This window comes from Mercenaria mercenaria, chromosome 15, assembly GCF_021730395.1.
Source record: "Mercenaria mercenaria strain notata chromosome 15, MADL_Memer_1, whole genome shotgun sequence".
Taxonomy (NCBI): Eukaryota; Metazoa; Mollusca; class Bivalvia; order Venerida; family Veneridae; genus Mercenaria; species Mercenaria mercenaria.
In genome coordinates, this window is record NC_069375.1 from 55,578,145 (window position 1) to 55,605,337 (window position 27,193).

At 34.8% G+C, this 27,193-nt stretch overlaps 1 protein-coding gene across 1 annotated transcript; it reads left to right on the forward strand.

Moving 5' to 3' along the window:
- Positions 1-4,297: 4,297 nt before the first annotated feature.
- On the forward strand, positions 4,298-25,742 carry LOC123561863 (uncharacterized). Its single transcript, XM_045354528.2, has 16 exons — positions 4,298-4,441; positions 5,135-5,222; positions 6,784-6,858; positions 9,303-9,620; positions 11,727-11,837; positions 12,784-12,879; positions 13,466-13,612; positions 16,063-16,170; positions 16,404-16,462; positions 17,338-17,494; positions 17,704-17,809; positions 18,704-18,755; positions 19,109-19,222; positions 20,145-20,363; positions 21,128-21,184; positions 21,468-25,742. Exons 2-16 carry the CDS (start codon positions 5,162-5,164, stop codon positions 21,498-21,500), a joined length of 1,713 nt encoding a protein of 570 aa, XP_045210463.2. The 5' UTR covers positions 4,298-4,441; positions 5,135-5,161; the 3' UTR covers positions 21,501-25,742.
- Positions 25,743-27,193: the final 1,451 nt, after the last annotated feature.

The window sequence follows — 27,193 nt, forward strand, 5'->3', positions numbered from 1 at the left end:
GTATTTTCAACATTCAGTTCTCAAAACCATTTGCTTTAAGCACCTCATATATAAGATGTTTCTCCGCCTTGATGTCTTCCGGCTCACTGACAACATTTTTCGCTCTATACACGAGAGTTCTTACAACTGATCTCTTGTGTTGTATATGATAGTTCGAGTCAAAATTCAGATACCGGTCTATATGGGTTGGTTTCCTATCGATTTTTACTTTTGTGGAGCCATCATCTTTAATATAGATGTCAGTATCTTAGAAAGGGAGGTGGTCATTTTCCTCAGGTTCACTGGTGAATATGATATCCTCATCAACTGAGTTGATGTGATCAAAGAACGAATCTGTAGAATTGATACTCATTTTCGTGAACGTATCGTCCATGTATCTAAATCAAAGTTCGGGTGGACATCCAGCTGTCGATAAGGCACGTTGAATCAACCTCTATTTTACGTAAGCTGTCTATGCTAAATGCTATGTAGGATAACACATTCATGCATCAAACAGTCCTGAAATGGTTTTCTTTGATTTTCTCATATTTCTATATATTTTCCCATACGTTGACGCATATATATTGGTAGCAAAGAGTGTCCTCTTTCGGCAATATCTTTTTCAACATATTTAACCTTGTGAAATTCTGTGAGTTTTGACTTTGAAAAAAAATCACCATAAAAATGTCCAAATTTCCCCAGGACAGTGATTGACTTGATTTTTACATAGTTTTTTTTTCAGATTGTAGCAATTATGCATGCTTTTGTCATGCCTAGAGGTAAAAAGTACATGGTTTGCAAGAGCTACTAGGTTAATAGTCACCTTAGCCTACAATAAAGTCTTAGCAGAGTTGTCTCCATGTTTCCAAATATTTTACCCAGGATCATTTTGTTCAGATCAAATAACTCTTTTTCAGAAAATGATATGGCATTTTTTTTTCAGACTGTGTTCTTTGATGCATTTAACTACACCTATATCTAAAATAGGTAGTGCCTACTTGAAGCTTCTGTTTTTAGTTCCACTGCCTATATTATTGTTTTTAAAGAGCAACTCTAAATTTCTAAACAGCCAAAATGTGGACAGTACCCCTACTAGTCATGGCATATATAACAAACACCAACATATGATATTAACCGTCTTCACTAGGTACTGTAAGGTTCTAACTTTATCTTTAACCATTTAATGGTCTTTTTTCCTACCGGGAGAAGTTTGGAAACAAAACACAAGTAATTGATATTATAAGTTGTAATGGAATGATCATAATGAATTTGACCATTTTATTTTTTTTTAACGCTAATCTTAAACAAGTGCCCTATATATGAGAACTGACCTTCTTAAGACAAAAGTCGTGACTAAAATCCGATATCCGATCACGTATAGTACTATATATAGAACTTTATACCCGGTTGTCAGTCATGCATTACCTCTAAGTGGTCACAACAGTAAATGATTTATTCATGAGCGTGATCAGGCTCAACGATCGTGACAGTTCAACCTACAAACTTTTTGCCGCATTCAAACATTTTAAAAGTGCTAAAGTTTTAAATAACATTTCGTAAATATTGCACAACACAAATACTTTCTTTAGTGTGTAGTTTTAAGATTTAATATCAAAGATTGTATTGGCTCAAACATTTTTGATAAAGAATCAATGACAAGATATGGCCTTTCAATTTTCTTGAAATTATAATGATGTGATTTTCTAAACGTTAAATACACAGAATCACTGAATTGTAAAATGAAGTAATTTAGATTTCTAACAGAGAAAAACACTAAAAACCTTGCTTTTTTAACATATACTGCGTCTAATGCGGTTATTTTGGAAATCAAAAAGCTTATGTAGGAAGCATAGAGAAACACTTCCGTTTGAAGCATTTGAATTAGCACGTTACCATTACAAATACCATAAGAAAATCAACCGTTAAAAAGTAATGACATACATGTACATTGTTTAAAGGGCCTACCCCACACATTTTAGACGAAACATAATTTTTCTCCAAAGTCCATAAAGAGTGAGTACACTGAAAGTGGTACAAACGTATTGACATTGATTTTTGCAAGATATTCTTATAAATATGCAAACCGTTGCAAAGCTATTGAAATAATGCAGAATATTTACATTTTTTCTTGCATTTTTAACAATATCTAACTTTTATTTTGACCAACTATATATTTTTCCGTGTCACATTCTATGCCGAACTTGGTGGAAATGAACAAGTTGAATTTTTTTCGAGCAGCTTAAAATATTTATTACATAGCGCCATTGAATATTTGGTAAAATAAAATACATATGTATAAACGTTCTTTGATCTCCCGATGGAACTTTTACTTTTGGGCTAGAAATCTTGGTCTTGAATATGAACACAATCTTGTTAAAGTGTATGTTTTGACACAGAGGCAAAAGACAAGTGATTTATAGTCAAAGAATTTAACAACTCGGCCACGATAACTGTTTTTTTTTTTTTTTTTATAAAAAAAGTCATTAAATAAATAGTCTTGTTAAATGTGTAGACAACTGTTAACTGTCTCGGAATTGATCATTCCGTGTCAGACTATTTTTTTACACAGACACTTGGGGTCAGGACCACTCCCCCACTATCCATTGGCCCTGTTAATTGTTACCCAAATATTGTTTAGCAGTTTAACACGCACTTACATTAGGTGACAATCATAAAACGGTTTTTATTAAGATTTCAGCACAGTTCTAAAAGATGCACTTTTTCTACAATCGATGCTCTTTAAAAGTAAAGATGGACATCTGTGAATCGATACAAGGAAACAAAATAACAGACGATTTAGCTTTTAAATCAGCACCTCCCTATGAATCCCTTGTAATCAATCTACGGGCATGTAACCATTTGTCATATGGCACCAGACAACTGACGTCCGGCTTCCGACGAGAAGTCAATAAGTATCAATATTATATACCCTTCTGAAATACGCTCATTTGATTGGTCGAAAGGGGTGCACGCGCTGGTCCACAAAATATGCGATATTGACCTGCAAAAGTGATAATGACTCTTGTGATATCACTTTTTCTTATATGTATGAAATATGGGCCGGTCAAATGGGTTCATTTTAGAAGGGCATATAATATAACAATTATAGACATATGTTGAGGTCATATGTGTTTCTGCGAACCTGTAAAAATGATATTGACCTCGGACTGATTCCTCGGTCAATATCATTTTAACAGGTCCGTAAAATATAAATCAATCAATTTGACTTGTATAAAACTCTTCCCTGCGAATTGATCCAGGCTTCATGCTGTGCATATCTTTTTGCTGCGCATGTTGTAGTGGGGTACCAAAATTGGACCTCTATCATATGAAGGGATAATCTGCCTTGCACGGTTTATGACACGCACGAAACAAAGCGTTGGGTCCAGCGAAAGAAAGTAATCCTAGTGTAAATTTCACAGGTGCCCATCTTTACTTTTAAAGAACATTGATGGTAAAAAATGCATGGTAAACATGCTGAAGTTGTAACAACCCCCTTTTATGGTCGTCACCTATGCTCAGTACGTGTTATAGTGCTTAAGATTTTTGCTAACAGTTAGCAAGGAGTGGGGAAGGGTCCTGACTCTTTTCGGTGATTTTCTGTAACTAGTGCTCAGTTTCGCTCTCTGTGTGCGCAATATTTCAATCATCAAGTACTGCAGTGCAGACAATTATTATTATGTTGGTAGATACAGTGGTTTAGATATAGACAAGATAGACTTTGCAAATTATGTTCGCAGAGTAAGTTTTGTTGAAAATGAATTTCATTCCGTGTTATGTTGTCCAGTATACAAAGAATTAAGAATTCTTCATAAGTTTTCCAACTTTTGACAAATTTGTTCGAGTTATGTCAAATTCTAAGAAAAAGCAAGTATATAATCTATGTAATTTTTTTAAATTTGCTACTAGCCATAGAGCAGAGTTGTTACAGAACACTTGATATGTTGACTACATATGGTTACATATGAAATTCCTATGTTAACGTATATTGAACGAAATGTATGTTTGCCATATTCATAACTGTATATTTCCAAAGGCAGAAAACTGCCGATTTGCAAATAAACTTGACTTGACTTGATTTCAAGGACGACACTGATTATTGCGTAAAATAGGACAAACATATATCTATAACAACAAATACCCGTGGGACTAGTCTAGTATTAAAGTATGTAACATATAATTAGTAATTCAATGCATCACGATCTCTACATATAATTGGCATATAACGTTCACTTCAAATGAAATTTATTGTATCTTCTGCAAGATAGGTCGAAACTTGATGAAAGAAGACCAGGCCTGCAAGACTGAATGAGTTATTTATACGCGCAGGCATAATAATTGCCACCAGTTGGGAACGTGAAATAAGTGTGGCAAAACACTTGGACATTTATGAAATTTTCTTTTTTGCGTTGCAGTTTTGCAACATAAGGAGATAAATAAAATATTAACATTACCACATTTCGTAAGTATGTGTTTTCTTTGCAAAATTAAGTATAAAAATATTATTTGTCACAACAGAAATTTAAAATAGGTTGGTGTAATAAGTTCCTTTTTCATATTAATTTTTTACCACCATACATGTAATCGGTCACCGTGGCACAGAGGTTCAGGCGTTCGCCTCGGGATTTGGAAGTCGAAAGTTCGAGCCCCATGGGGAGCGCTCCGTGAGCCGCGAGCTAGTTAAATAGATGGTTACTGACTTCTATCTGCCTGGCGCCTGGCATAGTGGTAGTAGTTGGGAGGTAATTGGTACGCGAAATAAAAGTGTCTCATAAGCCAAATTGTCTGGCCCTTTCAATAGGGTAACAGTATATAATAAACAAGACCTTTACCTTTACATGTATTCTGGTTCGGTAACAAAATGTGGAAGAAAATCCTTTGGAACACAACCAGGTAGGTAAAGTCATAACAGATTCATTGAATTTTATTGATTGTGCTCATATTGTCAAAATTGTTTTATCTCATTTGAGTGTGCTATCTGGCAGCGTCCCTTCAAACTGATGAAATGTTCAAAGCAACTATTTATTACTCGCCGTTTGATTGTGTCAAGCTTGGTATGATTGCTATGTCAATCTTTTCTTACATTAAAGATATTTAGTACACTGTGTGTGTATCAGCTTTTATTATTCATGCTTTTGTTGATTTGATTTTCTAGGACAAAACACCATAAAGAAAAATCGTCATGAACTCTGTATTCTTTATTGGGTCTGTGTTACTGTTAGGCACCTGTGTCAACACACGGAGTAAGTATTACAATATCTTAATCCCGGGGCCGTATTCATAAAGCGTCTTAAGTATAAGAAATGATCATTTACTTAAGTATTACTTAAGTAAGAAATTTATTTTACTTAAGTATATGTGTTATTCATAAAACAACTTAACAAGTAATTCTTGGCTTTTATTGTGGACGAAAACATAAAAAAACAACATTAATTTCAGACAGATACAACATGCACAATTATGTTTAAAGTGCTTTTGTCTGAAAAACAACACTTTAATCGTACTCACGACGCTATTTTGTTTTCTGATTTAAGTCTTTTCTTACGTATCTTAAGTTTAAGCTGTTTTATGAATAGGACTTAAGTTTTTTACTTAGACTTAAGCTGAAATCACCACAAACTTAAGTAAAATCTTCAACTTAAGTCAAAACTTATACTTAAGATGTTTTACGGCCCCTGATCTTCATCGGCTATAACTATAAAGATGTGTCGTAGAAAATTTCCAATGTACATGTAGGTTATAAATGGAATGTATGAACTACATTCAATCCATGATTTTTACATAAGAAATTTACCAACACTTTTATCTATATTGATTAGCAATATTCATTTATAGCAAACTTTTTTGCCTTAAAGTCACAATGTATATTTTCTTACCTTTAAAACAATAAATACATTAAAATTTGTTTATGTAATATAGTTTATTTATCCCTCAAGCTTCCTTTTTTATGTCTGTAACAGTATCAAATTGCTGGAATTTCGGTCAGGGTTATTATCTCACAAAATTTTAATATAGTTTGGAACAAAGTTATTTTTAATAAATGACTTTCATTTATTTAAACTTAAAAGATTTAAACGTTATTTTGATGATTTATATCAAATAAATTGCTTTGATACTAGCAATTATTCAAGGTATGTTACTATATACATAACAACAACTGAAATTAGTATACACTTTAAAATTCCTCTAAAGCAACATTTGCATTAATTTTGTCCTGATATCTTTCAAAAGTACTTGAGCGGAAAGTCAGTTTATACAGTCGTATAACTGTGAAGATGTTACCGAATTATCATTTGAGCCGTGCCATGGGAAAACCAACATATTGGGTGTGCGACCAGCATGGATCCAGACCAGCCTGCGCATCCGCGCAGTCTGGTCAGGATCCATGCTGTTCGCTAACAGTTTCTCCAATTCCAATAGGCTTTAAAAGCGAACAGCATGGAGCCTGACCAGACTGCGCGGATGCGCAGGCTGGTCTGGATCCATGCTGGTCGCACACCCACTATGTTGGTTTTCCAATGGCACGGCTCATTTTATTCATACATCAAACGTTTTTCCTAAGCTTGTAAATTGTATTTTTGTGACTTTACAATAGGGGTTGAAGTCGTAAGATTAATAAATTCGTGACGATGGCATAGCTTGATTATCGTTAGAGTTTCACATTCGTAAGTAACATATTGTTTAGGGAGTACGCTTGATTTCAGTGTTATTATAAACGACGTTAAGTGCTTTATTCAGAATAATTTTTAAATGATGTTTAATTAATGCTTCCGTAAATTCAACTTTATTATAATTTTCATGCAGAAAATTCCGGATTCGGACCCGGACCCGAACCTGGAAGCGGAAGCGGACTCGGACCAGTCCCGCCGGATAACGAAGGTAATATTGTGGACACACTTTCTTAAAACAACTGTTAAATAGTAAGATTAATGTACTAATAGTGAGTAAAGTCGAATTTGATTGCCATTGTAAATGTCCGCCATTGCTAATTATTACATTTCGTTCAATGAAACTTTGAGAGAGTGAGTGAGTAGGGTTTTACGGCGAATCGACACAAAATGGTCATATATCGCCGAGAAGAAGTCATATTGCAAACGCCAACTGTAAAGCATAAACATTGATGTAAACATGTAAAGCATACCTAAAAACATCCAAGTAAAAAATGTAAAGAACACTATGGATAATGTAAAACATATCTAAAACATCCATGTACAAATGTAAAGCATATCTAAAATCAGTTATGTAAAATGTATATGAGTGTGTGTTAAAATATCAGCTGCAAACATAATAATATTGCAAGATGTAAATAAAAATATGAAATATTAGATTTTTTATAAATATTCCTTTCTGCTTTAGAAACGATAATATATTTCCGACTGAAACGTTTTCAAATAACTCTTTCAAAGATTGAACGTCATAATATGTACTGCGTTGTGTAGCAAAGTCCACACAGTCGATTAGAATATGTTTAATAGTTAGCGGTGTTTGACATGGTACACATCCGGGTTGATCTTCTTTATTCGAAAGATAAGAATGAGTCAAACGGTTATGACATATTCGACAGCTAGAAAGAACAACTTGCTCCCTGCGAACGGATCTGTTCCCTTGGTGCCATTCCCCTAGAGTATGTTAATTGAATGAAGCATTGTTCCATGACGATTGCCATTTAGATCAAAGTCTCTTAACATGTCTGATGGTTGCGGGTTTTTGGTAGATTTATTTTCTGTTTAAATGCCAGTCTATGAATATACATGAATGAGAAACAAATACAAATTTAATTGGTCTCATATCTAAGATGAACTCTGCCTGACCCAGCTTGTGATGTAACCATGGGCTGATGTACCTTATCATTGATAGATCTTATATAATCTAAATGGTCTGTGCGAGTGGATACAGGCTGAATAAGAACTGCTTGTTCATTGATAATTCATCCGCATTGTTAATGAATGGGACAATTTTGTGTAGCACATGAACATCCTTTGGATGTGATATGGAATCAAATAAAGATGCTATGATTGTCAGAAATACACTTTAACTTTGGTAGTAGGATAAACCCGTAACCAATAAAATATATGACATTGTATTTGTTTATATTGGTCCTAAAATCGGTATGTGGTTTATATGACTGTATATTTCTGCCAAGAGATAGGCAGGTACCTTTCGCGATACTTCAGAAATTATCTTGATAAAGCTAAGTTTTCTGAAAAGACTAATATATCAATAGTCGAAAGGTTTTCTTAAATTTATCATTGTGGTAGTTTGCATGATCATCTCGATACATTTGGTGTAAGTGTCCAGCGCTGCCATTTACTACCTACATAGCTATTTCGATACTTCCAGAAAATATCTTGTCAATGACATTTTGAACTTTTCTGAAAAGTTAATCTTAATATCCTAAAGTTTCCCTGAAATAAGAAGCATATCAAGAAAAAAGGGTAAAAAGATTGTGATATTTTTTTTTAGAAATATGCACAACTTTGTCGGAAAGTTTTAAATATTAACGTGATAGCTACCAAGCATCTCGTGACAGTTAAAAGCATTAACGCGAAATTTTGCGCAAAACATTTTCAGGAAATAAATAAAAACATAAAGAAAACATTAATTACTTTTTAAATGTTTTTTTAAAAAAGTCACACAATTCCTGGAAAGTTTACAATATTATCGTGACAGCTACCTAGCTACCTCGTGGCAAAAATATGTCCCCATAGTTTTTGCTATCTCGTAAAGTGTGTGTTTTCGTATAAAGTAATGAACGTTCAAAGGTCCATTATGCTTTTTTTTATCTTCTGACATTTATGTTCCTATTTGTTGCATGTTAAATTGGAAATAACATAATGCCATATAATTTGTAATCAAAGCGTCAGTTCTGTTAGGACTGTCTCATCTTATCGGGATATTGAGATAAAATTGATAATTTAAACATTTTGCAATACATTTTATAAAACATATAAACTTACATTATAAACATTAAGAAGATCTGTTGTCAATTATCTTCTTCACTGTCATGAATAAGTAAGTTTAGAAGTTATTGAGCTGTATGTTCTATCATAAAAGTTTAAACAGAAAATATATATACTAGTATTAAAATAAATGTCCCAGTGTATTTATATGTAAACTTATACCAATATATGATACTTTAATTGATCAAATAAGCATTTTCCTCGTATCAAGATTATAATTTGAGGAGAGAAGTAGTTGAATCTTCTCATTGCATTTACATGTTCTACTTAAAATAAAGAAGTCGTTATACTTATACGTCATAAAGAAAGCATATATTAGAATAATGCCCAATGAAAGCTCAATAAGTTTCTTTTGCGAAGCAGATGGAGGAAAGCTTCCAAATAAGGGATGGCAGTCACCATTAATGACGGGGTCACCAGGGGGGAGACCGTCACCGATACCTGCAGAAAAGCCGTGGCTGCCACCTATAGAAAAGACGTCACCTCAATCTGTGGAAAAGCCGTCACCGCAACATGGGAAAAGGCCGCCACCGACACCTGGGGCAAAGCCGCCACCGCCACCTGTAGAAAAGCCTTCATATCCACCTGGAAAAAGGCCGTCAGTGCCACCATCACTTGGAGAGAAGCCAACAAATGAAAGGGGACCACCAAATGGAGACAAATCGGTAAATCACACCAAAGGTAAAGATGATGGTAAAATTTCTTTATTCACATTCATTACTTAACTTCGACATATAATACTTCGTCGCATAACGAAAATGAATACTTCTAAAATTGTGCCGAATATAGCTTACCTCAACCTCATTCATTAAAAAGTACGTTATATCTTTACATCTAGAATACTTTAAGCACTATTTATTCATTTCATATTTATAAATACATAATGAAATATGAACACATAAAAAATAAAACAAATGGACTGAGTAGAAGGTTGTAGAGCCTGTTCAAAACATTCAGAGTACTTGTGGAGCTACCGTTCTGTATGATCTCATAGAAACAAAGAAACGGGCGATCTTTAAGAGTTCAGTATGCAATGTAGTTCATTTGACCTTATCAGTAAGTCAAAATATCAAATTTATCGTCGTCATCGAATGATGTAGGTCAAGCATTACGTCCGCGATATTTATGATCTTCTACAAAAAACCTTTCTGAAATGATCATACCAACACCAGGTTTTACATTTTGCCATAATAAACAAAATGTTACAAAATTATACTCTCTTAATTTTAAAGAAAAAGGAGAACAGCTTAATTACATAAAGTTCTGGACAACTTTTGTATGTTTTGTATTATGTTTTCGTTTGTGACCTCCTTGCCCACTGTAAAAATAACGTTTTAAATGCTTGATAATGCATATTGTAATCTAATTAACAGCTCCGAGAATTAAAAAAAAACGACTTTGAAACATTTTACTTTAACTGCAGATTTAACCTATATACTACTGCCCATATTTAGATTTTACAGTAAATTGTCTATCCGTTTTTAAATACAGAATGTAGCTAAAACTTCAAAACAGTAAAAGTCTGCTATGTATATAATATAGAAATGAAAAAGGCTTCGCTCTCGCCTGATATGGATTTCCTCGACAGCGTATATCCCGTATCCTGTCACCAACAAGCAGTGTAACGATTTTATCTTGCCGAGTACCTTTTACATCCTCGCTGTACTGATTGACACAATTTTTATATTAATAAAGCTACTTACAGTGCAGACTGGAATCCTGAAATCTTCTCTGGTTTTCATGCTTTGATTATAGTTGATTAACACCAGCAATAAAATGCAAAATGGACTGTATTTTGACTGAATCACAAAACACAGAAGCTCATTTATACAGCTTATGAACTGGTTTTGAAAAACTTTTACGTTCCACCCTTCGAAAAATCATCACTCATATTACACGATGTCAGAAATGTCTTAAAACTTCGGCTTTAGTCCCGTTTCCTGTTAATTCCTTTATCTTGCAGGTAGATTAAATGATCCTACAACAAACTGCTGTCTTACAAATGTGTTAATTCCTTTGCTTTACGATGATTTAACTAAAACAACATTTCAGACAATCAATCGCGGCCGTGCCATACCGAGTTACTGTTCTTCTATATAATTTCAACTAACTTCACGAACCTAAATTAGATAGGAAAAATGAGAGCGACAAGAAAACACTAATTTTTTTTTATCTCGGAAATGATATATATAGCTGGGGCTTATAATCTGACTTGTTTTAATTACCCTAGCGATGCGGCAGCCATTTTGTTCTTAATCAAAATTCATATTTGTAATGTACTAGCAGGATATGGAATATATCCTGTCTCCACGTGACGTCTATTGACCAATAGAAATGCAAGAATCTTGTAGGAGGCGAGATAATTTAGATTAACATGAAATCAGTAAAAAGTACAAACATTAGATTGAGTAATAACTTACGGAATATCCCATGAGAATCAGGTCAATACTTACGGACAATACGTTTAAGCCAAGCTAAGAATTACCGTGATGGAAAAAAATGAAATTGATAAACACAGCATACAAAGTCATGTGGAAGCTGGGTACTCAATTAACATTACAAATACACACAGATTCAGCAGATTCAGTAACAAAAATCTTTCAAAGTTTGTAAAACAGAAGTGAAAAAACACTGTTAACACTTTTATTTAATTTGTACAAATATTGTTATTTCTTAGAAAAAAAATGTTTACATTGCAGTTCATGTTTAAAATGCAATAAAAGAGTCATTTATTATTACTTAAAGGCGTTCAAAACTTTAAAATCATGCAATATGTTAAAATTACAGGACCATCTAAAGGCTGCATTCCTATCAATGGTGTATGTGGTAGAAACTGTACGCTTAAAGACGGTCAATGTGTAGGAAGAAGTTGCTGTTCCAGTATCATGGAAAACGACGGTTGGTTGAATCCTCTTTAAGTAAAGCTCATGTTACTATTTTTGAATACAGCAGCTTTAAGATATTTATTCCGAGCGAGCGTAAGCGAAGCGAGAAATGACGAGCGAGCGTTAGCGAAGCGAGAAATGACCGAGCGAGCGTTAGCAAAGTGAGAAATGACGAGCGAGCGTTAGCGAAGCGAGAAATGACCGAGCGAGCGTTAGCGAAGCGAGAAATGACCGAGCGAGCGTTAGCAAAGTGAGAAATTAATATCTTAAAACTGCTGTATTCAGCTTATGACAGTCTTACAGTTCGCCATAAAATATAATAAATGCAGTTTATGTAACAACTGTATGTAAATTAGAATGGCCAGATTTGACGATGGAACAATTCCAATGGCAGAGCAAATTTGGCGAATTGTAAAGTTCTATCAGATACATTAAATTCTGTTTCAAGCTTCATACATGTCTACAGGTTTGATGCACGATGGTGCTATTTACAATAAATGTACAATTGAAACTCGGTTTCTCGAGTTCTGAAGGATCGAATCTTTTACTTCGAGATAACCGAAATTCGACTTAAAATTTTGTTTTGTGTTCGAATTTCTTGTCTTCGAGACAGCCGGAATTGTGATTCAGTCGACTTCGAGATATCGATTTTCAACTGTAATTCGATTATTTTATATTGTTGACCTGCTTGACATGCTAAACAGCTACACATTAAATTAAGTAGAATTATGTATTTTAACGCTTGGACGTTTGTGTTTTACACCTGATTGTATAATAAGATTAAGCATATGGTATCATTCTCTTAATTTTAATGCATTATCTGAAACCATATGTAGACTTAACACAGATTATCGTACATGTACTTCATGCAAGGTAACAGTAAAACTAAAGATACTTTGCTGAAAAATGAAATCTATGAATGCACAAGCTGTAAATTAAGTATTCTCTATACAATTAAGGTGCAGGATGGTTTTGCCGTCAAGTTGGTTCTTGTGGCAAGAAATGTACAGATGGAAGTGGTGAATGTATAAAGGATAGATGCTGTTTTAGAAAACGTAAGTATTTGTCAAATAGAATCGTGTTATTGTTGTTGCTATATTGACTTGCTTTGCTACAGAAAACATGCCTACACACAGAATCCATTTTTATTTGACATTTAATGATTTAAAATGTACATATGGGAAGAAACTGCTGTTACCATGGACACATTTTTTTTCATAACAACCGAAGGATGCCGAAACCCAATACGGAGAATACGGAAACGAACGGAATTTGCCGATTGTCATTACGAATTCATTGCCTTAACACACAACTGTTGTTTACACATAAGCAACAGTAAAATATGTAAATGTATATGAGCCGCGCCATGGGAAAACCAACATAGTGCGTTTGCGACCAGCATGAATCCAGACCAGCCTGCGCATCCGCGCATGCAGTCTGGTCAGGATCCATGCTGTTCGCTAATGGTTTCTATAATTTCAATAGGTTTTGAAAGCGGACAGCATGGATCCTGACCAGACTGCGCAGTCTGGTCTGGATCCATGCTGGTCGCAAACGCACTATGTTAGTTTTCTCATGGCACGGCTCATATATTTGTCATTCTCCTTCTGGTTGACCTTTTGGTGTCAATACCTATTGCAGAACCCAGACACAAAGGTCCTGATGATGATAACAATGATGATAGTGATGACAGACAAGGAGGTGATGGGAATGATTTTTATGATGATGATTCTGCAGATAGCAAAGATGACAACAGTCGTGAAGGCGAAAAATATAGGGATTATAATGGTAAATATACGATTTTATTTTCTAGCACGAGTTTGTGCAAATATTTAATGTATTTTGCATTTTTGTGAAATCTAATACATTTATTTAGCTGTCCAAAGTAAAAATATTCTTCAGTTGGGGAATAAAAGTAAAAAAATATTCTTTGATTGTTGATGAATACGGACCTGGTACAACTGCTTCGTTATAAAGTCTGAAATTACAAGACTGTGAATTTAGACCACTTCACCTGCTTCACTTTGAAGTATGCACTTGATAGAACTGCTATTGTTTGAATTGCAACCTTGCTCACTGTGACGTGTGGACTTCCTACAAATGCTCTTCACCGTACACTGCAGACTTTCCACATCTGATAAACAGTGAAGCGTGAACTTGCTACACCTGCTACATTGCAAAGTGTGGACCTGCTACCATGTGAAGCCTAGAATTGCTATACCTCTTACACTTTGGAGTGTTGGCGTGTTACTCCTGCTAAACTGTACAATGCGGATATGTTACCACGTGGCCTTATTTTACCTGATAAACTGTGATATGTGGTCTTTCTTCGCCTACTATTAAGTGTTTACTTGCTAAACCTGCTTCATTGTGAAGTGCGGAACTGCTACCTGCTGTATCATGAAAAAGCGAACTTCATACACCTGTTACACTGTGAAGGATGGGCTTGTTACCTCTGCTACATGGTGAAGTGTGGATTTGCTACTGTAACACCTCCTACAATGTAAAATGCTGACGTGTTATTGCTACTACACATTGGAGTGTGAACTTGCTGCAACGTGTAGGCTTGTAAAATTTGCTACAATGTGAAATGTAGAACCTGCTACACTGTCAAGTGTGGATATGCAAAAACTGCTATTCCTGCTTAACTTTTAAACGCGGATATTTTTCTCCTGTACTTGTGTAAATTGTTACCTTGTTAAACCTGTTTTACTGTGAAGTTTGGATTTGCTACACCTGCTGCTCTTTGAAGTGCTGACTTGCCACATCTGCTACATTGTGAAGTGTGAAATTGCTACACCTGCTACATTGGTAAGTGTGAACTTGCTACACCTGCTACAATGTGAAGTGTGAAATCGTTACACCTGCTACATTGGGAAGTGTGAACTTGCTACACCTGCTACAATGTGAAGTGTGAAATCGTTACACCTGCTACATTGGGAAGTGCGAACTTGCTACACCTGCTTCATTGTGAAGTGTGAAATTGCTACACCTGCTACATCGTGAAGTGCGAACTTGCTACACCTGCTTCTTTGTGAAGTGTGAAATTGCTACACCTGCTACACTATGGAGTGTGAATTCGCTGCACCTGCTACATTGTGAAGAGCGAACTTGCTACACCTGCTACATTGTGAAGTGTGAACTTGCTACACCTGCTACATTGAGTTGTGTGAACTTGCTAGACACCTGCTTCATTGTGAAGTGTGAAATTGCTACACCTGCTACATTATGAAGTGTGAACTTGCTACACCTGCTACATTGTGAAGTGTGAACTTGCTACACCTGCTACATTATGAAGTGTGAACTTGCTACACCTGCTACATTGTGAAGTGTGAAATTGCTACACCTGCTATACTGCGGAGTGTGAATTCGCTACACCTGCTACACTGTGGAGTGTTAATTCGTTACACCTGCTACACCGAGAAGTGTAAAGTGCTACACCTGCTTCACTATGGATTGCGAACTTGCTACACTTGCTACATTGAGTTGTGTGAACTTACTACACCTGCTACATCGTGAAGTGTAAACTTGCTACACTTGCTACATTGTGAAGTGTGAAATTTCTACACCTGCTTCCTTTTGGAGTGTGAACTTGCTACACCTGCTACATTGTGAAGTGTGAATTCGTTATACACTGTCGTTTGTTAATTTGTTACACCTGCTACACTGTGAAATGTGAAACTGCTACACCTGCTTCACTTGCTATTCTGTGAAGATTTTACTTGCTACATCAGCTTCACTTTTATGTGTGAACTAGCTACTGTAACACCTGATGTATTTTGCAGTATAGACTTGCTTGTGAAGTGATGACTTGCTACTCTGTGTTATATGTATGCTCTACACTGTGAAGTGCAGACCTTCTTTGACAAATGCTGCACTATGGATTCTCCGTGAAATGTGAATTTGCTACACACTGTGTATCTTCGCCCGAAAATGTAAATGAAATGGTATAGTGGCTGAATTTTTACAGCTTTGTTCTGCCATTTCAGCTCCAGCAAAAGTACAAAAGCACGAAATATGGCATTTTACATTTTATCGTTCTTCTCGTGTTTTTCCTTCACCAAAGACCAAAAGTATGGTATGACATCTTTTCGCTGGGGACCGTTCCGCTCCCAACGAAAGAAAAAGATGAAATATTGTCTTTTTAACGTGTTTCTTACTATATGCTTTTTGCTCGCCCCCGAACGACGTCTGTCGTCTTTAAATATTATTCAATCCGCAGTTTTCCTAATCTGCAGGCATGAGAGTCAGGTGTACGGGAGCAAAGTGTTCTGCAAGGTCGTGCAAACAACGGGGCGGATACTGCTTGACAGGAAAATGCTGTTACGAAAAAACTGAACATGAGGGTATGGCTTAATACATACTACCAACATAAAATTATATAAAAGGCTGCCATCGATTACATGTTTTCACAGAAAATAACATATATTTTTGAGTCTTTGTAAAATATGAATAAATAATTAACTGATTCAAAAAATTAATGTTGTATAAGCATGTACATTATAATATCTAGCTAAAATTGAAGCGATAGTTCCCTGTGCTCTTTAGAGTTGCACAAATGATATTTTGAATTTTTTAGCCCAATCACTCTGCGAGAAGAAAAGACGATTGCTTGCTGTGAAAGAAAAACTAACGCATGTAATGTTTTATTAATCATTAACCCTCGTTATTTATATATTGGAATTTAATACAAGTGATTAACAATTAAAAAAAGTTATCAATAGGCATACAACGTGACCTTTAGAAACGTCTTATCAAATGCTTGTGTATAATTATACAATGTCATATAACGCAGTGCGGCGCTGTAATTGGTTAGTGGAACAGGTCTAACTAAATGATATTACCCGTTCTTAACACAAGTCCCATTTTTTTTAGGTTCAGGCGTAGTTCTGTTATAGAAGCATACATTTAATTTTTAAATGTTATTTTATATAATACAACTACTTCCTACTAGATGTCATGATGATGATATTATTGGTTTGTGTGTAAATACAGATGCAGTGACTTTCTTAATTTCAATAGATAACAATTCTAAAATAATTTATTAATAACTGATAAAAACACACTCCTTAAGTAAAAATAAATGAGCTGCGTATAAAATATAATTCATTTCAGTTAATCTGTAATAAAATCACTTTCTGTTGTAATCCTTGATTAGAAAAAATATGAATATATAGTGAATACAAAACATTGAAATAGAGAAAAATTGAGCCGTGCCATGAGAAAACCGACATAGTGGGTTTTGCGACCAGCATGGATCCTGACCAGCCTGCGCATCCGCGCAGTCTGGTCAGGATCCATGCTGGTCGCTTTTAAAGCCCATTGGAATTGGAGAAACTGTTAGCGAACAGCATGGATCCAGACCAGACTGCGCGGATGCGCAGGCTGGTCTGGATTCATGCTGGTCGCAAACCCACTATGTCGGTTTTCTCATGGCGCGGCTCAATTATTACTTTATTAGATAAGTGGCAGACACTTTAGCAAAAGAATACTAGTACTTAATATTTCTACAGGTTAGTTCGAAAAATAAGATTGTACGACTGAACTGTACTTCCGCTGGATCGTTCCTGTCCCGCTGTCAGGGCAACTCCTGTCACTGTCTAAATGCAAGCTCTGGCGAGGAAATTGGACAAGTTAAGAGAGCTGCCTCCTTCGACAAAAGCACTTGCGGTGAATATAGACATGCTTAACAAATGATACTAGAGTTGTAGCTTAATCATGTATTTACACCGTGTGATTACAATAGCATAAATACTTGAAATTTATAGAAATGAATCCTAGAAATTGCTGCGTATATCTCGTCTTTAAAAATCGAATGAATTGCCATATTTGTAAGCGTTACTGAAAGGCAAACATAATTATAATTATCATCATTGCAGACGAAGAACAAAATAAAACTACAGCCAGACTACTAAACTTAGACACTTTGGTTTCAAACCGATCAAAGAACACTTTTAGTGAGGATGAACTTGAAGAAATAAAAGAGTAAGTACAGATTTTGGATAATTAATTTATTATAACAACTCCATGACCTAAGGACGCGTTTCAAGACAAACTCTGTATGTTCTGATTAAAGCGACTAGCTTAAAACTTTTTATTTGTATATTGTAAATGCATATATTTTCGCGGGGTCAAAATGTTACGACTTTGAAATTTTGAGTATGTTCGCGAGGTTTAATATTCACGAAATTGTAAAGATGGCATTCTGCTTGAATTAATGGTGAATATTTACGCGAGGATTAATTGTCGCGAGATGTAGGGCCTCGCGAATATAGTGAAAATTAAACCCGCGCGAAAATTTCTGCTTTTACAGTAAGCTTTGTGACATACGAAGGTTTGCACAAAATATTTTAAGTAAAGATAAGGAGTAAAACGGTCTTGCAGTGTTATGGGCATATTTAACACTGGGCGGTAAGACTGTGGATGTTTTTGTTTCTTAATACCTAATGTCCTTTTTATTCGTTATTCCTCAATTCCTGATACCTTTTTCGTACCAAATTTTGTGTATTATATTGGATTCATAATTCCATCAAAACTCTTTTAGACTATAATATATTAAGTAAGATAATTATGTAAGCCATCCTGGCTTTTCTAGTAAGTTCTGGTCCCTATTAAGATACTATAAGTGCTGAAATGTGAGAAATCAAATCAAAAATGAGCCACGCCATGAGAAAACTAAGATAGTGGCTTTGCGAGCAGCATGGATCCAGACCAGCCTGCGCATCCGCGCAGTCTGGTCAGAATCCATGCTGTTCGTTAACGGTTTCTCTAATTGCAACAGGCTTTGAAAACGAACGGCATGGATCCTGACCTGACTGATCGCAAACCCACTATGTTGGTTTTCTCATGGCGCAGCTCTTTATTATGTTTCTTTTCCAGTCAACTTGAACATGAAATTGAGAGGAAGTTCCCAGTGGATGCTGAAGCAAGGGTATTATTTAACAATCTAGAGACTTTCACAATTAAATATTATTTCTCAACAAAGTGCCATCATTTTATCACAATAACAAATTGTCGTGTCTTATATATAATGTGGTCAGTATTTCATTTAAGACGTCGTTTGTAAGACGTCTAAGCATTAGGACTTCTACCTTGAGAAGATTAATAACATCTAGTTTTATATCAATACATAAAATTTTATATAGTTACTCAAAATAATCATAACTTCCAAATCTTACATACATGTATCTTTTCGTCAGTAACTATCGTTTTGATGTTTGTACTTTTGTAAGAATATAATCACCCAAAAAACTTTAATCATGAGGGTCCCTAAATATATTTTAGATCTATGAAGGAAGCACTAGGGCAGATATTCAGATTAAGATGTGTTCGTTCGACTGTGCTGCAACTGCAGAAACTTCAGACTTATATTCTATCTGTACCGAAATGGTAGGAGAGGTATGCATAAAAAATGATATAATACATAAACAAGGTCGATGCAGCCATTTTCAAAACCTTTCCTGATATAAAATCTAGTGTCAATCGCTTTGAATTTTATTTTCTTTAAAATTTTAAATGCAGCCCAAATAAGTCTGCTTTGGTGACCGTTCCAAGGCGATGTCCTAGATCTACTATGTTTCTTCATTTCTTATTTTTCACTGTTTTACTATAGAGCATATATGTTTGTGTGTCACTCATTCAATCATTCACTCACCCATACAAACATTGATACAAGGTTTCGTTTTTGTGAACCTTCGTTCTTTGAACATGGCTTTCACTGTTAACCTTTGCCTTGCTTTCTGTGTTAGGTACCGTTTCACAGCCAAAAGCATAATTATAATTCGGGAGAAAAGAAAATTTAAATTATGAATAATACATGAATACAGCAGTGAACAATATAATTACAAATAAAATCTTGTTGTTATCATGGTTATGCCCAATTTATAAAATGTGTTTCTTTTACCATCCGTCAGATTAATCAAGAAAATATTAAATCAAAAGTATATGGACAAACGTTGATACTGTCAGCTGTAGCTATATACAAAAGCCTGCCACAGAAATGATGAAATGATAGAATAAAATCTGAAAAGTAGATCCCTCGGAAGCACCGAAAACAAGGCAAACAGTGAAAATTGCAGACTCGGTTTGATTGAGTCTGTTTATGAGCAGTAATTGAAAATGCAACACTGCCCACGCCCTCTAGCACCGGCTTAAGCAGTATTCAATCTTCAAATCTAAATGAGTTGAAATCAATGAAAAAGCCATGAAAAATAGGCGAAAAGGGGAGCTGTAATGAGATACTAAGTTGTTGCAAGAAATGTCTTGCCTTATCATTGTTTATATAATGATTTATCATTCTGTTTTGATTTTCGTTCTTCAGATTGAAAAGGGTAACATTGTACTGGAAGTGAACGGTCAGCAGTTGATCCCGTCAGAAGCTAAAATTACAAACATTACAACCACAGCAATGTTGGAGGCCTTGGGAAAAGAAATGGAAAATGGATACAAAGAAACTGAGGACAATAAGTCGACCGTCATCATAGCAGCGGTTGTTGTTACAGTTGTTGTGCTCTTGATGTCGGTGGGAGTTGCTTGCTACGTAAGTGCACTAGCCAATATTTAACATGTTTATTTCTTATTATGCTGGACACGACTGTTTCTGCCTTTGCACATCTGTGCAGTCTGATCATGTTCTGCACTGTTCGCCATTCAGTCAGTATCTTTTTATATGCACCCCTTTTAACACTTAATGGTACTGTCCAAATTGACAGATAGACAAGTTCATTATAATAGAAATTTAGCAGGGTCCGCGTTAAGAACATCATAATTCCGTTACGTTATTAAATACTACCCTAATAAGTTGCATACAACAACCAGTTCATCGGTCAGCCAGAACGTCTACAGTTTAGTTGTTACACGTATTGATGTAAGCTATAAAAGAACTATTCAAAAGCTTTAGTAAATCAATAAATAAATGTTAAATAATCTAGAAATGCATACCGGGAAAACTTACCCAATATTTTCATATGAGCCGTGCCATGAGAAAACCAACATAGTGGCTTTGCGACCAGCATGGATCCAGACCAGCTGCGCATCCGCGCAGTCTGGTCAAGATCCATGCTGTTCGCTAACAGTTTCTCTAATTGAAATAGGCTCTGAAAGCGAACAGCATGGATCCTGACCAGACTGCGCGGATGCGCAGGCTGGTCTGGATCCATTTCGGTCGCAAACCCACTATGTTAGTTTTCTCATGGCACGGCTCATATATCGTATAAACTAAACCGGGGCAGGTATAGAACAGTGCACAATGCATCAAAAGAACGTAATATCTACATGGTGTTTTTTCTGTGTGTTTTTATTCAGTGCTACAGCAAAAACAACAAGTTGAAAAAGAAAGAAGCATACTTGAACAATCTCCCGGTAATTATCAATTATAATACTTTGAAAATAATTACTCTTATCGCTTAAAAAGTAGTTTAATTGTTACCAGGTTACCAGTATACATTATTGTTATAATTTATGTTAGCACAACAATGAAGTATATCATATATCAGGCTTCTGTGTATAGAATATGCTTAATGTATACAAACAATACTAAGGATTGGAAAATCTAAGTTATTGCTCTCATAATAGTATTACTAAACAGTAAAATATATAAGATATAACAAAATGTTTTTGTGATTTACACTATGTATATTTACAGGCAAAGGAGAACCCTACATATATAAAAGCATAGGAACTTTCGAAGACACGAGAAAATATTGGCCCCAAGAACACGAAAGGCAACGGACTATCATTAGATGAATTTGCAAAAGATTTTGTCTTTTATTTCCTCAAGACAAGATGAAAAGCTAATCTTTCAGAATGTAATAATTGGAAACTGAAGTAACTTTCTCTGTGAAGTGGCATACATAAAATTTGTTATCAGAACAAACAAAAACGTCAAGAAATAGAAAAACTAAGAATGTAAAATTTACTTATAAAGATATCGAACTTTATTTGACATCAAAATCAACGTTTACGACCAGTTTTTAATTATGTGTACTTGACATCTTCAAATGATATTTCTCTTTTGTTACTCATTGATTTGAAACATGTGTTTTGTGTTTTACTTTATTTGTATATTACTGTTGTAAACAAAAATAAGATAAAAGAGTATTTTATAACTTGCGAAATTTATCTGCTAAGCAGAAACGTAAAATATTAATACATTTGCAAATCTAACACATAGTTGGACAAGCCTTAAATGTTTTAAAAGTAATTTTTTTAGGTTTCAAATTGTTACTAGTATGCATCATTTCAGTGTAAAAATTATCATCTTTCTACAGTAAGGGTTTGGACTAGTAATTATTATTTGGTGACGCATGTTAAATCTTGAAACTATTTAGAATAGTGAACTTTATAGTTATGTTACAAATGAAGTTACGAGACAATTTCATTTGAAATTTTGTCATCATATTTTTGTTATTATAATCTCAAAATCTTTGCATCCGTATGTGTATCAAACATCGTAAATGTACAAAAACCATTTAAACGAATTAAGTTGGATTTTACATGTTTTAGAAGCATTCAATTTTCAAAATATATTGCCTCTAACTCGCCTTGATTAAGTATACTTATATTTTTACAGATTGATGTGAACTGGCCGATTGGGTGCAATTTCATAATCATTTTGGCCAGTTTTTGCCATGGCAACATAAAAAACTGAGTTATCGATATGAAAAAGCATGTTCCTACCTATATACCTATTCGTCTGTAAATAGTTAAAATCACTTTTTATGAAAAATGAAAAAATAAAATTGCTATGACAATTTTGCTATGGCAAAATAATGAATTTTCTTGCCATGGCAAATGCAATTTTCTCGTCCTTATTTACAAAAAAAACTTGTAATGGTATTATATCAAAACATACTAACTTTAAAATAGGTGGGCTAATATAACAATTTAAGGCAATTTTCATTTTTGTAAAGCGCATATAAATATACGCTGAATTTGCCAAATACCGGCGTGGCAAAAAGAAACCGGCGGCTATTAATGACACGTTTCAGTAAGGCTTCATTTTTATAACTAACTTATTGGAAAACATCATTTGACATAATGCACGTTGTTATATAATCAGGAATACTTTATCATAATCAGATACACATTTCCAGTTATCATATTTACGTTAATATGGACGTTAAACAGACTTTCAAACGGTCTGGTCCATAATGTTTTGTTTATTTTTATTATTAGAGGAGTGATCGTTCAAGTATGCTTCTTTGAACATGTTAGCCATGATCCTGCTAAATTTCTATAATGAATTTGTCAATCTTTCCATTTGGACAGTACCATTAACTGGTAAAAGGGACGCATACCAAAAGTGATAGTGACTGAATGGCGAACGGTGCAGATGTTGATCAGTCGGATGTGCAGGCTGATCATGATCTTCACTGGTCACAAAGGCAGAGTCAATCGTGTCCAGCATGATAAGGGTTAAGTTAGTTACTAACAAGAGCTCTGGGCTACGTGTAAGGACAGGGTTACGATTTTGACGATATCCAGAGCGATAGACAAGAATAGTAGCAAATATTTTAAGAGTAATCTTGTATTTACCATTTTATATTATTTTACAAAACAATTATCTCTGGAAGCTTGGGTCTATCTTTTTTTCCGAGGAGCCATTCAATGTTTGCTTACAGTGGTTCTATCCGGTGCCCGTCCATGCCAAAAATTGTAACCGTAAGGGTTGGGGCACCAGTTGTCTTCTCCCACCAGCAAATTTTCTCATAGAAATACTTATTTTCTTAAACATTTCTTCAGAAACTGATATTTTGGAAGTCCTTGTTAGACAATTAATGAGGACTTCCGAAGAGGACTTCATTTAATGAGGTGCGGTAGATACCATGGCAAGCGGTAGTAATGCTTGTCGATGTTATCAAAACTGAATTTATTTACATGTTTTATTTTGTTATGTCATATTATTTGACATATTTGCAGATTTGTTCTAAATTGTGTGGTATAATGAAATCTAAACTGATTAATTTTGTGTTAAGTCGGGGGGTGGGGGGAGGATTTTTGCCATGATTCAAACTGTTTCTTATATCAGTAGCTATTTTTAGATGGCATTCATGTAATTAGCAACCCACCGGACACAATACATTGACATTTCATGTTGGTATATAATCAAAGTTTATTCTAATCAGATGCTTATGTTGATGTAATATTTACTTCCATCGATTTGTTATCATCTTACTGCTGTATTTAGTTTCATACAAAATTAGAATCGCTTTTACTATGCGGAGCGACCGGCTTGAGAGTATAATTTTGATTATAATCCACAGATTGAAGTAATTAATTTTACATTTTGGTTACTTTCTTTATAAAAGTTCTGAGAGAAATGTTTAGTTACTAGTACCAAGAACAGTAATATTTCGAGTAATTGTTTTTATTTTATTTAAAATAACGATTTCAACAGTAATGTTAGCGGCAGTTTAGGGGTTAGTGTTTTGTGAAGTATCCTGGGCGAATGCGAGAGGTTTCGATCCCCGGCAGAGTCATACCAAAGACATGAAAAATGGTGCCAGTATCTCCCTTGCTTGGCACTCAGCATTGAAAGGGAAATTGGCCTCTTCTCTCAAACACTCATGGCGATGGATTCAATCAGGAAATAGGTGTTGAGAGTGATTTTTAAAGATTAATGTTGTAGAACTTGTTTCACAATCGACCTAAAATAAATTAAGTATAAACTAAGACTAAGTTAAGTTGGAATCTATCCAGAGCGATATACTAAACAGTATTTCAACACGATCCGATTCATTTTTCTATTAAACAAAGAAGGCAGAAAACAGTGAATTATTATACAACAAATCACTGTTCTGACGTCACAATTATTACGTCATGGCGTCAAACGGCATAGCGGCGTGCTTGAAAAGAAACCGATTGAAAACGGGCAAATATTTAATCAATGTCGTCAAGGATGTACGTAAAAATCCTTGGTAACGTGTTAGAATCGAAATTATATATCTCATTTAGTGATTTGCTCTTGAATAAATCATTGTTTGTCGTTCAGATGCGTATTATTATATCACTCGGGCTGCGCCCTCATGATATAATTCCTTCGCATCTTAACTCCAAACAATGATTTATTCAACGACAAATCACTGGATGAGATATATTATTTCTTAAATAATTTGGTTACTATCTAGAAACGTAGACTTAACACTAATGTATCAACATTTTAATAGAAATAGTTTTGTTTCAATCTCGAGCGTTGATTAGAACGAATTGTTTTGATTACTTTACTGAAAGATTACTAAAAAAAGTGGGAATTTTCCGAGAGGCAAGATGAGTGACATGAAAAAATTTGACGAAAGTACTGTTTCTCCTAACATATTGTTATAAATTATAACATGTAGGTATACATGTATGTTTTACATAAAAAAAAACATTTGAAAGAACACTTTTTCATCGAGAAAAGACATAGTAACTACATGTTTTACACGTATATAGTATTAATGTTTGTTAAAATGTTTGCATATACGTTACAAGAATAAAATACAAATTGTAATTTCCTAAAGTACATGTTACGGTTTTAATTTTCTTGAGTGTACTATTTTATTATACACGTATTTTAACATTCCTGAAAACGTGACAGTTCTTTCTTGTCTCTGTTAACCTTTACCCTGCTAAATTTCTGAAATGGACTGATCCATCATTCAATTTGGGCAATCCAATTTATTATTCTAAGGGTTTTTCACTGAAAATTTACTGACTTGAATAGCGAACAGTGCAAACCAAGATCAGACTGCACGTGCAAGTAACAAGTACCTAACCTTATTTGACGACAACAACTATTTATATGCAATTAAATATTATAGTTATTCTGCACAGTATTATATATATTTCTCAAATAAATTCAAATAATGATAAGTCAGAAAAATAGTATCTAAAATAGCTCAGTGTAAATAGCATATATTAGAACAAATAAAAAATTCACATATAATATTGTTGTTTCTTGTCTTATGTCCTTGTTCGATTTAAAAAAAAATGCGTTAGCCGTATGATCTACCAAGGTTTAAGACCTTTTAAGGGCGTTTAATCCATCAACAGATTAAAGGATAGTACATATTAATGATTTTGCAACACGGTTTGTTTTACGGTCTCCCGTTAGGGCCCTCGCCGCATAATGTGAGCTAGAAACAACCAAAGAACGATACTACGACGTTAAAACAGTCAATATGAGCCGTGCCATGAGAAAATCAACATAGTGGGTTTGCGACCAGCATGGATCCAGACCAGCCTGCGCATCCGCGCAGTCTGGTCAGGATCCTTGCTGTTCGCTTTCAAAGCCTATTGCAATTAGAGAACCTGTTAGCGAACAGCATGGATCCTGACCAGACTGCGCGGATGCGCAGGCTGGTCTGGATCCATGCTGGTCGCAAACCCACTATGTTGGTTTTCACATGGCACGGCTCAATTATCATGAATTTACGATGATGAAAAGTCGAAACCACGATGATGAAAACACAAAACTACAATGTTGAAAAGTTAAAACAAACAAACAAAAAAACATGATGTGGAAAAGTTGAAACAACAGAACCGCGATGGAGAAACGTAAAAGTACGAAATAATTTCCACTTTTCACCATTGTTCTTTCTTTGTTTCAACTTTTCACCAGCGTTTTTTATGTTTTCATCATCTTGATGTCACCATCCTTGTTTCGTTATTTTGACTTTTTAACATTGCAATATCGTGGTTTTGTTGTTTAGAGTTCGCATTGGCCTTTGGCGATGGCCCTAACGGGACACCGTACTATTTCTGTCATATGCAATTGAGCTTCTGCAATGTTATATTTGCCGCAAAATTGCGCCTATGGTAGAAAAGATAATATGTAATTCTAAATACAAGAACACGCAATTTGTGGAGTGTATTTTTATGTTAGTTTCACACATTAACAAAGTATACCAGTAATTACTTCTGATATAACATAATTATGCGGGGTAAATTACTCATGCGCTGTCATATATCTTTACAAACCGTTCATAAGCTTCAGGGTGTGAAATACTAAATATGCATTATAAAAAAAAACATTTTAAGAGCGTACACAGTGATCCGTAGGAACACTGTATGACTTCTAAACCAGTGTCGCAAGTTCATGACTGCTCTCCTGCAACCTGGCAGGCTAACGAACCAAAGAAATTTCAGAAATTGGAGCATAGTGAGTTCCTGTGGTGACTATAGAATAAGATTTTAAATAAAGACGAAACGTTTTCACGTTACCAAAAGATGTTTACTGGTTAATTTTAAACATCGTTTTGCAAATGGCGGCGTACCTGGTCTTAAGACAATAACACACAATAATACATTTTTATGCAATGCATAAAACAAAGAAACATTCACATATCGCTCCTTGTTCTTGTTTTAAAAATATAATACACGGTAGTATAT

Bases quoted from the DNA above. Each gene is read 5' to 3' on its own strand.
- LOC123561863 (XM_045354528.2), top strand. From the start codon at position 5,162: ATGAACTCTGTATTCTTTATTGGGTCTGTGTTACTGTTAGGCACCTGT. The intron at 12,880-13,465 runs GTAAGTATTTGT...TACCTATTGCAG, and splicing joins TAGATGCTGTTTTAGAAAAC to AACCCAGACACAAAGGTCCT. The intron at 17,810-18,703 runs GTAAGTACAGAT...TTTCTTTTCCAG, and splicing joins GAACTTGAAGAAATAAAAGA to TCAACTTGAACATGAAATTG.